This window comes from Lepidochelys kempii, chromosome 7, assembly GCF_965140265.1.
Source record: "Lepidochelys kempii isolate rLepKem1 chromosome 7, rLepKem1.hap2, whole genome shotgun sequence".
Taxonomy (NCBI): Eukaryota; Metazoa; Chordata; order Testudines; family Cheloniidae; genus Lepidochelys; species Lepidochelys kempii.
Genome location: NC_133262.1, coordinates 83,436,235 through 83,452,048, shown reverse-complemented (window position 1 = coordinate 83,452,048; position 15,814 = coordinate 83,436,235). Strand labels below are relative to the sequence as shown.

Sequence of the window (15,814 nt, the reverse complement as noted above, 5' to 3'; positions counted from 1 at the left end):
CCAGTCTGGGTTCATCAGTACTTTTTTCCTCCCCTCCCACCATACCTATGACACTTAGGCCTGGTCTGCACTTGAAAGACTTGCCCTGTAACAAATAAAAAAAATCACACCAGTAAAATTTTTTTAAAACCAAAAATAGTTATATTGGTACAAGTCCTAGTGCGGACGCAGTTAGATCAGTATGAAGACGACATACTAGTGTAGCTTATTCTCACATGGGACCAGCTATACCAGTATTAGAACCTTTATGCTGGCCAGGGGCACCGGAATGGGATCAGGAGGGTGGGGAGGGGCGAAGGGTGGCATGGCCCTAACTTTTTACGGGCCATAAAGATGAGTGACAGGAGGGAGGGGGCGGAGAGGAGGAAGTGGAGGGTGGGGTCTTGGGCCGGGAGGGAAGGAGGGGGGAAGAGGCGGCACGACAAGGGCAGGGCCACAATTCAGGCACCATTGACACCCCCACTTTTAGGGAGCTTCCGGCCACTCCTGCTGCAGGCATAAATTGCATCCACATTAATAGTTAAAGCAGTGTAGCTTTCTAGAGTCACTTAGACAAGCCCTTAGCATTTGGTAGCCAAAGTAGTTTTACAATCCTGCATCAGTCCTAGCAGCGAGTCTGCATTTTGTTGTCAGTAAATCAATGGAGCTGTGTCAATTTACATCAGCCAAGGATCTGGCCCTTCCAAAAAAAGGTATTTGCCATGAAAGATTTGAGAAGGTGACTAATACAATCCACAACCACCCTCAAACTAAGGGATCCGAAATAAAGCATTTCAGAGGGATGACAAAAGCCAAAGCTTTTTTCTTCAGTCAAAGCAGTGAGGGCAAAATTCAGCTCCCTGAATAAGACAGACGCTCAGAGCCGCATTCAGACATGACTAAGGCTGTGTCCGCACCAGGACTGCTTTACCAGGGTAGGAATGCCAGTAGTCCATACCAGCAAAGCGTTCCTAGTGTGGGCATGGCAAGGCCAGCAAAGCTATGCTTTGTACTGGTCTAGCAAAACCTCAGCTCACGAGCAGAGTAAGCTACATTGGGAAAGGTGCAGTTTTGCTAGTATACCTGCATCTACACTAGGGACATCTGCCCGCACACTATGACGGTTGGGGAGCACACCTCTTCGTACCCCTGACCCACATACCTATGCTGGCAGAAGTCTGTAGTGCAGACCTGACCTGAGTCTACGCTTCCGCCATGCACCGTGGGTGCCTAGAACAACACTGCAGTTACATCAACCCATACAATTGTGCTTTGAGAGCAGTTTTGATTAGTGAGGTCTCAACACTGCTCTTAACGCTGCTCTTTTGATCTTGTGTTTGGTGTTGTATTTGACTAAATAATACTAGGTTCCTGAGGCAAGGACGCGTCTGTTCAGCTTGCAAAATCGTGGGCATGTATGATGCAATCTCGTGTAAGTGGTGGTGTGGTTTATGCAGGTCGGAATCTTCAGCTAATCTCAAAACGAACCTTCAGCCTCAATCTATTTAGCTTTTCCAAGAGATGTTCCAGGGGTGGCTTACAGTCTAAACTGGGGGGTCTCAAACTCAGTTTATGTTAGGGCCAGTACCAGTCCTCAAATCCTCCCCGTGGGCCAATAATGTCACTGAAGATGGTGTTCAGAAAAGAAAAGGTTTATAAAGTCTAAGAAATAAAATGGTCATACAACTTTACACACATTTTTCACCTGCCAGAGAGTTTTCAGTGTTTGCCTGGCCCCTAGCAATGCTTCGGTTCTGTCAGGTTGTTGATGTTTGGCCTCAGTGACTGAGCAGTTGAAACCTTCAGGATTGCAGCGAGGCGGGCATCAGATAGTTGTGTTCGGTATTTTGACTCATTTATATTCATTGTGGAAAAAAGTGATGCTGCCTCCGTGGCTGACTCTGCCCAGCAACTAGTGATGGTATCTCTGTCCCTCTCCCCCAGCCAATGCGGGGGAAGAGTCCTATGGGCTGTGTCACACAGGAGGTCAGACTAGATGATCACAGTGGTTCCCTCTGGCCTTAGAATCTATGCCTATGGATAATCAGATCACACCCCACAGATAGCTCTGTATAAACTCCCTCCACAGACACCCATCCCAAATCAATCCGTGCACCTTGAGCCATGCTTCCCATTATCCCAGCTACATGTTGTAAAAATGATCCCAAAATAGCCCCATATGGGGGTGATGTTGGGGGCAAAGATGGGAGGTTTAGGTTCTCTCACTTAACAGGAATAAGCCTGACTCCCTGCTACAAGAGCTAGGTGGGAGGACGCAGCTGATCAGGCTATCAGACCTCAAACTACAGAGAACTCAAGGTTTTATCTATCTTACCTTAAATGGCAGATAAGTGCCAATCCCTACAGTACTGAATAAACCTGTGAGCTCAGATTTCTTTGGGTTACGGACCTGATGCTTAGGATTTAACAGAGACACCAGGTCCCAAACATAAGGTATACCCAATACCTTGTTTGACCTACCACTATCTCATAGTCTGGCATTTACCCAGTATACGGAGGTGGGATCTCAAGAGCACAGATAAATCCACAAGGAGTTCCAGGGGAATCAAACACCTCCCCCTTTCCTTAATTCCATGTCTGGCATTTGCACTGCACCAAGTGCCTAGCTCCCCAGTCTTCTTTATGTCGGCACTCAGAAAGAGCTGCACATGCAGATAACTTAGTCTACCTATGAGTTTGTAAAGGTGCCAACTAAGTCTTGTCCACACACACAATTCTTGAGTAAGATAGGGTGTAAATTCAAAGTGCAATAGCTATTGTGCAATATCTTCCTGTGTGAACTTATGGAACTCATCTACACATGGACAACCAAAAAAATCAAAAACTAACTAAAATGAGTGATTTTAAAGTGGATTAGTTAAACTGAATTAAACACCTGTGTAGATCCTCTCATTCAGAATTAGAATGGACTTAATTTGGTTTAGCTTAACTCACTTCCTGATTCGGCATATCCTGCATAGTTGTGCGTTACACATCCTGCCGCCTTGCATCACCTCACTGGCCAGACTAGCACAGGAGGTTGAAAAGCACTCTAGCTCTGGCTGTTGGCTTTGCAGGTGCTGACATGCTAGCTGCTGACAAACTTTCCTGAATTTCCCAGCGAGCTGCTTCTCACTCTGCTTTGGATATTTTTAGTCCTGGTTCCTCAAACCAGGGGGAGGTGCTCTTGGCACTTGTCCTGCTCTAAAGGTCAGTGTTTTGGCAGATCACCACGCCCAAACAGCACACCCCAGATACCAGGCAAACTGACAGGCAGAAACAAGGTAGTTGGAGGTGGGCTGGGAAAGGATTTTCATCTCCATTTTAAACAAGTATTTCTACCTACACAGAGTAAAACCGATTGCCAGCTTTGGGACTGCATGTGATTTTCCCTTGGGGAATTTGGTGTTTCTTTGCCTCTCCCTAATGCTGCAACAGGGATCACACTTATCTGATCTGAACATCTCACAATCAATCAGTTTTCTAGTATTACAAGGGGTATGCTGGACTTGGGGTTCTCATAGTCCAAATCTATTTACTGGTAAGTCACAGCTTTAATTTTCAGTGCATGACTTGACTAGCAAATATCCAAAGCTGCAGTTGTGAGATTTCTTTATAGCTAGTGAAGTTCTGGAGATGCTACATGAGATAGTAACCCTAACAAGAACTCACCCAAAGACCCGCTGAAGTTTGGCGCCATGACCAGCATTAGCTTATATGCAAGTATTCAGAACCTGATCAGAAAAGCTTCAGAGCTGATCATTCAGCATCTTTTGTTTGTTTTTTTAAATAAAAACTAGGGAGCAGACCGTTCATGGATCAAGGCACAGGCAGCTCTGAATGGTGTTCTACCCACTCACAGAATCTATCAGAAGTGACATCTAAACACTATGTACACACCACCTCTTCAGGAATGAGGTACAAATCGAGCATCTCTCTAGACTGCAGGGAAAGTCTGCTATGAACTCAGATGCAATTGTCCCTGCTCTGCTGCATGGGAACAAATCAAGTACATCCTTCCCCTAGAATGCAGGGCAAATGTGCTGTGCTCACTTCCTAGCTGGGCAAGGGTTAACCCACAAATAAAAGCTATAGAATACTGCACATCCTCAATATCTCAGCACATTATTGGCGGGGGGGACGGGGGGACACAAACACTCTTTTTCTAAGAGCTGACAACAGCAGATACAAAAAGAGGGGAGGTTGTTTTGGTGCTTTCTTTTAAGGAGAGGAAAAACCAGCCTGACCTTACCTTGGTAGGAAGCCAAGTAGAGAGCGATTAGCAGCACCCAGCCCTTCCACATGTGGTCCATGCTGTTTCTTGGTTAAGAATCCTTCAGTGGCTGGAATCAGAGCTAACTCTTCTCCAGGGCTTTACCCTCTGCTGTGCCTCTCCAACACTGAGCAACTCCGAGACAGGCAGCGAGGAGTGAGCTGACACCCACAAGATCATCGCCACACCCATTGCCATGTACATCATTGTAATAATTACCAAAATTATGCTGAGGAAGGAGCAAGCACTGAGCACGTCCCCAGGAGACCTGAAGAACAACCTGATGCTGCTCAGCACAATGGCCTGTTCCACAGCAGGTGGAAGGAGACGGTCCTACTCCTGTCTTGGTTCCTGCAAGGGGGTGTGGAGGAGTGGTGGCTAAAACCAACTGGCTATTTCATACTGAACACAGCAGCACACAAGCCTCCCCTCATATTGATATGTCACTTTCCATACTATTTTTGTTGTTGGGTATAGAGCAAGCAGATTCTTGGTGGTGAAATGTTATGCTTAGAGGCAGCTGACTTGCTACTTCCCAGATGACTAAAGACATTTCCCCTCCCCCCTCCCCTCCACCTATGAAAACCCAGTTCAAATGTTTGAGACTAAGAGCATCCCTCTGACCAGGACACATCCAGGTAAGAGACAGCAAGGGTGGAGAACAGAGAGGGAAGTCATTTGAAATGCAAGTCAAGCTTGTAGATGGATATTGCCTTGTAACTCCAGCAGACTCCCCCACTCCACAGCAATGGCATTGCACCACCTTAATGTTGCTTTGGGGTCCTGTGACACAATGTGCACCAGCCCAGAGAGGGGACCTGTGTTGGCAATAATGGTTGAGCCTGCTAATCTACAGGCTTCTCCTGCTCAGTGTGGAAGAGCTGACTGGCCCACGTCACACAGTGGACTCCTGCCAGCCGACTGCAGTGCCTGGAATCCTGGAGCATATATGGACTCCTCACTACTTTTGTCCCTGGAGAATAGGTTCAAAGTTTGAGATCAAGAACATGATTTATACCAGCGGGTTGGCAACCTGCAGCATGTGTGTTGCTGATTTTTACTGGCACACTGCTGCCAGCCGGGGGGCCGGCCGCCGCCCCCGCTCAACCTGCTACTAGCCTGAATGAACAGAACCCCAGGCTAGCAGCCGGTTGAACGGGACTGGTGGCTGGGACCCCGGCTGGCAGGAGCCGGTGGACAGAACCCCAGACCAGCAGCAGGCTGAGCTGCTCAGCCTGCCGCCAGTCTGGGGCTCTGTCTGCCGGTGTAGTGTATTAAATCCCCCCCCCCGTAGGAATGAGCTACTTGCAGAGCACCAGGACTGGCAGCACTAAGTAGCACATGTCTACAGGGAGAAATTTAACACACTACACCAGGGTAGGGAAGGCTGTGCCTCCCCAAACAGCTGGTCCACTTCCTACCCCCTGCTCATAACCCCTGACCCATTCAACCCCCTGCCCCCCCCACACACACCCCCCACCTCATCCCCTGACCACCCCCTACCTGCCCCCTCTCAGAACCCTCCACTCATCCAACCCCCGCTGCTCCTTGTCTCCAGACTTCCCCCTCCTGGGATCCCCCCACCCCTATCTGCTGCCCCAGAACCCCACCTCCCCTATCCAAGCCCCCCTGCTCCCTGTCTTAACTGCCCCAACCCCTATCCACACCCCCAACCCGCCCCCTGGGACTCCCACGCCTATCCAATCACCCCTGCTCCCTGTCCCCTGACCATGCCACTCAGGGCATCAGGACTGGCAGCAGCACATTCCTATGGGGAGCAATTTTATACACTACACCCAACCCCGCTCTGCCCACTGACTATCTGGAGTTCTCAAAATAGTGTAATTTTTGATAAGGGGTGAGAGAACCTACAATTAGCTTAAAGCTTTGTATATTACAGTAATCGTTAAAGTCGTTGTACTTGTGGGGGTTTTTTGGTTTCATCAAACCTATGTGCCCATGCTCAATTTGCATTTTTGATGATTTACCTTCTTAAAAAAAAGAACTTGCATGTCTCACACCCCCAGAAAGGGCATCTCAGACCCCCCCGGGGGCGCATGCACCCCAGGTTAAGAACCACTGCACTAAACTGATAAGATCTGCATTTTAATTTTAAAATGCAGCTTCTTAAACCATTTAAAAACCTTGTTTACTTTACATACAATAGGAAAGTTACTAAATATAGACTTGTAGAGAGAGACCTTCTAAAAATGTTAAAATGTATTACTGGCATGTGAAACGTTAAATTAGAGTGAATAAATGAAGACTTGGCACACCACTTCTGAAACACTGCTGACCCCTGATTTATACCATAAACACTTTCAATTCAGGTACGAGTTTTGAATACCTCCCACCCAAGATTTGGGCTCAGTTTCTGTCCTTCCTCTCCCTACCTCAGTGCCCTATGTCTCTCTTAAGCTGAATTAAGACAGTGACTGGATAGCTGGCAATTGTACTGGTGCGCATCAGTTACTGTGCCAGGTCTCCCTCTTAGAAAATACTTCTATTACTGGGAGATGTGATGCAGAGCACAGCTACAGAGGTCACAACAGGAAGCATCATGCCCCCAGGTCTGATTGCTCACTGGCATGGTAGATATGCTTGGAATAGTTAAGCTACCATGGCCATGTGACCTCTCTTTGTATTGCCACATGGTACTCCAGCAGGGAAGATGTGGAATTTGCATGGCTCTCAATCCTTTGTTGTCTAAGTATACGATGCTTAGTTACCAAAGAACCAGCCTCAGTGGCTTTAAGGTCTAAGGTATTAGGTAATCACTTGAAACAAAGTCCAGCCACACTGAATTCCTCCACTCACAGTGCATAAATTCCCATTCCACAGGCCTTGTGTTCCACATAAGGTCACAAGAAAACTTTGATCTCTAAACCATGAGATCACTCAAATAGGTCAATATGTATCCTTCTTCTGACAAGGATGGAAACCCCATCAAAAAGTCAATGCTGTTCTATGTTCCAACAGTTTTGTGAGAAGCTATTGCATGAAGGGGAGTACATGCTAAGGGAGCTCTAGCAAGACATCTCACCCTTAGGGGCATATGTGAAGATCTGATCTCTAAATTCAGGCCCTCCTGGGAACTTCCAGCAGAAGAACATGCACAATGTTTGGATCATCAACAGACCAAAGCCAGTAAAAGATTTCAGGAACTACTATGTACTAGGAAAGCAAAAAAGCACAAAGATGTTAGGTTTTCAGGAAGTCTTTATTGTTAATTACAGAAGCTTTAGTGCAAAATCAAGACAATGTTCTACAGAAAGCAACTGCATGTTTTTCTCCTCCAGTCTAGAGTAACACAATGCTATTGTTCTACAGGAGAAAGAAAAAGTAAAAGTTCTTAACACCAGTATTGAAACACTGCACAGAACAGCTCCCAATTCACCTTGCACCAAATGCGACTATGTTAATCATTTGCTTCCCAAAAAAAGCAAGACAATTAAAACCTTGTCACCTATAGAAAACTAACATGTTATCCCCGTCACAATAAAAAGGATGCCATGTAGTTTAAAAGATTTAAGGTTGCAGTATCACACATCCTATAATTCTAGGGCAGAGATACTACTGTTAAAGGAGAGCTCACTATTTCCTGAAAACATCTCTCCCCCAGTTCTGGGTAGGGAACCCCCCTGATGAGACAGAAGCCACTGCACAAACCTGCAATCATGGAGAAAAACTGCAAATGCTTAGTATTTGTACAACTTTTTTTTTTTTTAATAAGAACTTCCAGAGTTGTATACAAACAAAAAATACATAAAATCACTGATCTCAGTCAACTAGGATGTACAGCTAGAGAAAGTAAAGCTGCAACTGAGTGGTTTTAAGTTAACTCAAAAGCATTAGTTTGCTTGTTCCTGAAGTGTGCTGCTCGAACTGCCCTCCACTCCACACTCCCACCCCAAAAGAGTGCCCAGATAGACAAGCAGACTATCACGGGCAGCTCTCTGAATAAGCGGAAACTGGAATTTTCAAAGTTCTAGCTATGCCTACTTTGAGAGTTATGTGCTCAGCCGTACATATTCTCTTCTCCAGAGATTTTTAACGTTTATTTTAGGTGCTTTCTTTTTTCCTCCTTTTTTTAAAAAAATTCTATTCGGAACTATGCACTCAAATCTGGTAATTAGTTGTGTGGTACAAAGCCAGTTTGGGGAGCCAGTCGATGTCCATGTAAGTGGGATTTTGCCAATGGTTTGACAGTTTTCTAGTCTCTAGAAAGACAGAAGGCTGAGGTGTTCTGTGCCTATTTGTTCCTCACTGTGTGCTAAGGGAGCGTATGCCATTGGGTTTATGTGCTCTGAAGAAATGAATACGAAAAAATGCTCATGAAAGGTTACAAATAAAGGAATGTATTACCACATTTTGCTAGGGTTTAATGTACCCTGACATTCTTGAAATGTCTTTTCCATTAGTCTAATGCTCAGGCTATAGAAAGGACCCCATTTCTTTGGTGCGCAAAGAACCACTGCTCTAATATGGTACTATGAGATTATCCAGGCTTGGTGTTGCATGAATCTAGACAGGGATGTGGTCTGCTGCATAGGCTCAGCATCAACACAAGATTTCTGTGCCCGCCACACCCCCCCTTTGCAGGCTACCACAGCTGCCAGAAACAGATCTCTAGTACAAGCAGCTATTATTTTCAGTGTGCCTTCCACAGGCAGAGCACTTCTGTATATTAACGGGTGTCCTGCAGGGTTTCTCCTGGAGCACTGGTGATGCTGACAGATTGAGGGGTGGATGAAAGTGGGTGGCAGCTCTGGGCAAAGGAGGGAGCCTGGATCACTGAAGAACATACCATCTTAACACCAGCTGTCTGGGTGAACCTCAAAACAAGATCAGTGCCCTTCTGAAATAAGACACCTTGCGCCACTCTGTTCCCACCCTTTAGATTAATCACTGCCCTCTTTCATACACTCCCTTGACCAAAATGTGCTAGATCCACTGATTTAGCTTACTGGGACCATTTTGTACCTCGATATGGGTGCTATGAGGCTGGTGAAAAGCAGCAGCAGCAAACTAGTTTAGGGTCTTTCAATGGGAGTGGGATGACCTGTGCCTTAAAATGTTTGCCTATTGCCTGTGGCGTGGGACACCTCTGGACTGGATCCTCTAGAATGAGGTCCAGAGGAACTGGCCAGGATGCTCCAAGCTCCTGCAGTCTGGATTTTCCACCCACACAGGGGCCAGCACCTCACCATCAGGCAGCTTGGAGGCGATACAAAGGAGGCAGACACGTATGTGCTCCTGAGTAGGGCAGCAAGTCCTCCTCTTGGTAGTGATGGCACCACAATGCCCCAGATCATTACCATTTCCAGACTTCATGGAGGTGAGCAGGCACCTCTGGTTGCCCAGCAGATGAGGAGAGCTTCTTAGGTCACCAAGGCCCACATCATGGATCCAAGGAAGCAAACATGAGCACTGCTCATCCACAGGGCATTTGTGTGTGGAGACCTAACCTCAATCCCTCCTCTTTTTCTTCCCTCACACATTTTTAGCTAGAGCTCACTTTTATAGCACACAGCTTTGCTTTTGTTGTCTCACATTAACCCTCCCCCAACAGATCATAAGATATATTTGAAATTCCCCACAGGTAGTCTCTTTAGCACTGGCCAGGTCCAAGGAGAACCCACTGCCCAGGCATGCTCTGAGATTTCTAACTTTTCACTTCATAAAGCCTTTTATGTGACCCATCCCACACCCACAACTTGTTTGGATCAGGCCCCAAGTCTACTGAAATCAACGATCTATTTACACTGGATCACATCTTTAAACCTTGGCCATGAGCTCAACACAAAAGCTGCCCCATCCCACACACAGACCTTACACACACACCCCTCTAAATATTTTAGGCGCATATTCTTTACATAACTATAAAGCTTTGAAAATTCCAGCCCAAGGGATTTGTGGACTTATTTACCTTAACACTGTTCCATCTGCAGACTACACAAGGAAAAAATTTAACTCTTTACAATTACTGTACAATTTAATATTCTTGCCAGATGTTTATGCAGAGCACGCGAGAGCATATGGAGGTCTTCCCAACCAGTGACTACAAAAAACATTGAGTTTAGACACGATCCTGATCCTTTTTAGAATTGACACAAGAAGGTTGTGTCTTCATTTCACTTTCACTGTATGCCACTCCTTCCAGGACTGTAATACTCCACCCTATTGGTCAAAATCCACAGTATAATGCATATTTTTAGCGTAAAATCAACTAAACTGTATGATCAGAAATAGCCTGTTATGTCAATGTTACAGATCAGAACCTTCTGCAGCACTACTATAAAAGAATGACAACAAAGGAACTTCAGGATTGGGAAGTTAAGAAGGCAAGGGGAGCAGGGAGATTCAGCTCTCCCGCCAACCGTACCCCACAATTTAAAAAACACACGAACACCCTGCACATTTTCAAAATTAAAGATTTCTTCTAGTTCCACACGTGACGTTTGCAGTGCTCGACAGCCTAGGAGAGAGAGAAAGGAATAGTAGTAGAAGGGCAAAAGACAGCTTGCTAGCTTTAAGTGAAACCACCACCAACGTGCACTTGCATGAACAGCTTGTGGCCTCTTCACAACACCCAGGACTCCGTGGGCATAGATGGCTTTTTACTGAATCAATTCATTGTGAGGGGCTTCACAAGGAAAGATGAGAGGACAGGAACTCAAACATCAGAAGCGTCTGAATCAGCAGCTGAAATTGTCATTTTCTCATCAGGGCCTAGAGATTGCACCCTGCCAGAGGAAACACCCCCCACCAATTAACTGCAATACCTCCCGCCTGTTTTTATTGCCAGTTGAATCCATCCATTAAGGAGCCATGTTAAATCCTCCTTGGCTAAAAGAATACATGGCTAAATACAAGGCTTGTTTTGTACCATATGAAGGGTTGGGGGTGGGAAATTAAGGTGATGGAAACATTCCTGCTGTAAGTCAACAACAGGTAAGAAAGAGCCTATAATTAATCCCAGGACACCCTTGTCTAATGGGACCCACTTGTTTGCTTTCCGAAACTGGAATTTAAGATTTGAAGGACGTTACAGAAGCCAGCACGTAGTATTTGTAGGAGTTCTAACAAAAGCTGTTGTATTTCTCTTCAACTTTGAGCATTAGTTTTGCAGCACCACCTCAGAGTGGTTATTGAAGAGGAAATCCCTAATGACTTACATTGCACTGAGCTGCAGTCTCCATGTTCTTACACCAGTAGCCTGGGCCCCACACACATTCTTCTGACCCTAAGAGATGCTGTTTAGTCGACACACAGACTCCTAGTTTCTGAGCAGTGAAAGAGGGGAGAGAAAGGTGAGTGATTTACATTCAGTGATCTCCTTCCTTCCATCCATCCATTTACATTCAGTGATCTCACTTCCTCCCTCATGGTTCAGTCCCTCCTGTACAGCTCTGACTGTTGCCAACAAGGGTTGAAAGATGTAGCCAAAGCAGAGGCAGTGCTAGGAGCTTCCACACCTGCAGTGCCAGACTGCTACTGACAGACAATTCAGTCTGTAGCTGAATGAACGGACTTCTGAGACACCCCTTGAGAGGACACCAGGTCTCAGACATTAGACAATTTCAGCTTCTATGCTCTTTTCTGGTCTCTTGACTTAATATACAAGATCCTACCAGAAGCAGGAGACCTCACATGAGAGAGAGTCTGAGTCAGTCACTAAAGGCAAAATTCTTGTACTTAAGATTTTGGAAATACAGATCTGATCATTTCACTTATGCAAAGGAAAGAGATACTGTAAACCCCCTGCTCTTCTTCAGCCTTGCCAAAGACCAGACGACTAGTCTTGCAAGGCCCAATGTACTCTGCTGATTGTATCCTTATTATGTGTATTAGAGCAGAGCCTGTGCACGCTCGGCACTGTGTACATACACACGAAGCTCCAGCCCAGTCCCTGCCTTGAAGAGCTTATTCCACACAGAAATTTTGTTTGCTGCATGCATTACTTACAGTGCATACAAAATTTGGGTCCATTATCTCTGTCAAGATTGTCAGAAGCATCGGCTCATATTGGTCCACAAACTGAACACACTGTAACAAGACACAGGTGATTGAGACATTTTGTATTAGTTTAGATGGAATATGTGGGCCAAAGGTGTTAAGACCCTGTCACTGTAACCTTCAGTTGTGTTAAACAAGATTTGGGGTTTGATATAGAGACTTTAGCCCAATGGTTCTCAAACTTTTGTACTGGTGACCCCTTTCACATAGCAAGCCTCTAAGTAGGACCACCCCTTATCAATTAAAAGCACTTTTTATATAGAATACCATTATAACTGCTGGGGCAAAGCAGGGTTTGGGGTGGAGGCTGACAGCTCACACCCCCCCCCCCCCAGCAATGTAAGAACCTCAACCCCCAGTTTGAGAACCCTTGCTTTAGCCTGTTTAGTACCATGGTAAATAACTTGAGTTACAGAAAAGAAGGAAAAATGGTTAAACCATTTGAAATGCAAAGTATTAAGTAAGGCTTTTATTTAACATTGCTGGTTGCTCCCTTTCCCTTCAGCTGAAGAGAGTTTACAGAAGGAAGTCTCCACTTAGTACTCTAAACGATAGTCGAACAAGATGGCAATAACTATCCTTTTGAGGAAAGGGGAAGAAATTAGCAACAGCTCCAACCCATCTTGACTAAAGTCCAATCCACTCCCTTTAAGATGAAGCCAAAAGGGGAGAGAAAAGAACAAAGAAAATGCAGCTTGTATCTCTGATGTTAACCTTCAGCCTCACTGCTGAAAGACACACGTACAGCAGTCTTATCAGTCACCCTGAGACCTGACAAACCATACCAGCATCAGGCTGTTTGGGGCATTGCATTATCTTTTTTGTTTAGAGGCCTAAAGCCAGACTTATTAGACAGAAGGAAAAAGGAGAGAGATAGGAAACAGAAGAAACAAGGCAGGGAAGGAAAAGGATACATGGGGACAATGGAAAGACACAAAAGGTTACATTTACATTACAAAGATAAGTTGACCTATTTACAGCCACTGCATTAATTACTGCAGTAGCTGATGTGCACTCTACCCTCCATGGGTCAGTGGTGTGTATCCTCACCAGGAGCACTTCAACTGACCCAAGAGGGGCAGTGTGGGAGCCTGGTCTCAGCTCTGCTGGCAGCTCCTTACCAGGAGCTTGGCTGCTCCTCCAGAGCCACAAAGTTGACAAGACAACCAACATCCCCCTCTAGGGGCGGGATCCAGCAACCCTGGGGCTCCCCATTGGGAACAGAGGGCTGCTGGACTTGCCCCGCTTTCTTGTCAATTTCACAGTGAGCAGTGGAACTGACAAGAACAGCCGCCAACAGCCAATGTAGGGAACACTGTGTCTACACAGGCACTGCATTGCCCTAACTATACAGACAGAAGCCCTATGCCTATCATTGAGGTCGTTTTAGGACGTTGGCATAACAGGGGAGTTACATCAGCATTTCAGCATGTACACCTCCACTGTTTTGCCAACGAAAGCTGACCTGTCGATAAAAAACAGCGTAGCTGAGACAAAGCCAAAAGTGTCACATCCCAGGTGGAATTCATGAGTCAGCCACAGTTGGTGGAGGCAGCAACGTGATCTGGTCCCTCACTTTGACCTGGTCTGGGCAGGACACCTCTTGGGATTGGAGCAACAAATGCTGGGGGTCCAGGAGACAGTGGCGGAGGCAACCAGGATGGTGACGCTTGCACCTTTAGCCAAATTTTCCTCCCAAAATCTTTTTCTTTAGGACCCAAATGTGGAGTGATGTGCAGATTAGCCCATCCTTTTGGCATTCTACCTACCAATCAGGCCTCATTTGACACACCAATGTTAGTGTTAATTTCTACTTGATTTTTGTTTATTAATTGTGATTTTAACACAGTCCTTGTGTTATATTAACAGGCCTTTATTTTTGGTTTAATTTAAAATCTTTCCCCACCCCCAACCTCTCTTTTTTTTTTTTTACACTAACATTTGTCATCTTAGATTGTGATATGTGAAGGGATTTATTGAAAAAATTTACAAGACACTCCTTCCCCTCCTCCAAACAGCATTCACTGAGGCAATAAGTTTTACCATCCATAGTGTTTGCCATTAGATATCTGTCTGTTATTTCGAAGGAGCACCAAATCAGACCTGCCACTGAAGCCAAAACTCAAGAGCAGTAGCTTAGAATACAATCACAAGCATGAAAGAACTGAGAGGAGTGGAGGAGACAGAGTACATACAAGTATTATAAGGACAATCACAGCACTATGGAGAGGAAAGAAGTCCACTCAACATTTTTAAAAGCGAAGTTTAGTGAAATTGATGAGATTATGCCAGTATCTGAAATGGAAACTCAACAGGTTGAACACAGGCAGCAGCAGGGCAAACTCCACTGCACCAATACCCCTCAGCCCTCTACTGGAGATATTATCTTTAAAGGCGAGAAGACTGTCAGTCTCCATGACCATTAAGTCTAGGATTTCTGCTGAGGAATTCCAACAAGATTGCCAATTGTGACATGGGCTGATTACCAGCTCACTTTACAGGCTGTCCAGTGACTCCAACTTATAACTGCTTTTAGTTGGGTTACCAGTCCAAATCCAATACAGGATCTATGCATTGCAAGTGGGGGTTTTTTTTACCCACAAAAGCTTATGGCCAAATAAATCTGTTAGTCTTTAAGGTGCCATCGGACTCCTTGTTTTTATAGCCCATTACCACTCTTCAGCCACCCAATCAAGGTTTACCAGAATATCTTCAGCTGTGTACCACCACATTGCCTTTGTAGTATACTGGCTTGTGAGTTAGCAAGACAACTTTGTTAATCCCCTAAACTGTACCAAAGGGCTGCAGCAGTCTAACATGTGATCTGTTCCAACCCCTCCACCTCAGACATGGGGCATCACAAACTAGTCATTACAAGTTTCCAAGAAACCTAACAGAGAAACAATCCAGCAACTTGTGCCTCAATATAAAAGGTGGCTTTTTAAACTGCGCTCAGTTCAGGATGGGACAGCAGACAACCGCCCAGCTCCTTTACTGTCCAGAAAAAGGGACAAATTCCTCCACTGTGACCATTATACTTACTGCAATTGACTGATCAATAATTGCTTTAGCATGACAATGGACAGTATTTTCATACTACTCAATGTGTGACTTCTTTCTACTGTTTTGCTAGGCAAGTTGGTTTTATATATTTATCCAATTTGTACTGCTCTTTCTGATTGTAAGGCAGGCTGCCACACATGCAGAGGAAGGTGCTGCCATCTGATCTGCCAGAGATCAAGTTTCCTCCTCACTCATGCAGTTTACTATGAACAAAAAGGAAGCTTATATCCTTTGAACCAAGCATTAGAGAAATCCCAACAAGGATCAGGCTGCCAATTTGGGGCAATTTAGAACCACACACACTCACTCACGAGTCTCAGTTGTTCTGTGGCTAGTTTCAAAAGTAGTCAGCAGCCCATGAACCCTTCCATAATACTTCAAATATCACCTGCCACAGATGGAGGCATCTCAAGCACAGAAGAAGTCACTAAGACGACTTGGATGTTAATATCCAGGCTCAGGGCACAAGTATTTGGTCCC

At 45.4% G+C, this 15,814-nt stretch overlaps 2 protein-coding genes across 5 annotated transcripts in view; both read right to left on the bottom strand.

Moving 5' to 3' along the window:
- Positions 1-4,815, bottom strand: part of LOC140914824 (prosaposin-like) — a 46,891-nt gene extending 42,076 nt beyond the window's left edge. Inside the window, exon 1 of the mRNA XM_073353539.1 lies at positions 4,232-4,815. Coding sequence (XP_073209640.1) covers positions 4,232-4,292 — 61 coding nt within the window. The 5' untranslated portion in view covers positions 4,293-4,815. The remainder of the gene's footprint in view (positions 1-4,231) is intronic.
- A 2,638-nt stretch (positions 4,816-7,453) lies between these two features.
- Positions 7,454-15,814, bottom strand: part of PSAP (prosaposin) — a 41,169-nt gene continuing 32,808 nt past the window's right edge. For 3 of the 4 annotated variants that reach the window (XM_073353541.1, XM_073353540.1, XM_073353543.1), the window contains 3 exons: positions 12,221-12,301; positions 11,431-11,538; positions 7,454-10,730 (listed from right to left, as the gene is read on the bottom strand). In XM_073353541.1, coding sequence (XP_073209642.1) covers positions 10,695-10,730; positions 11,431-11,538; positions 12,221-12,301 — 225 coding nt within the window. In that variant the 3' untranslated portion in view covers positions 7,454-10,694. The remainder of the gene's footprint in view (positions 10,731-11,430; positions 11,539-12,220; positions 12,302-15,814) is intronic. The other variant, XM_073353542.1, reaches the window with a different exon arrangement.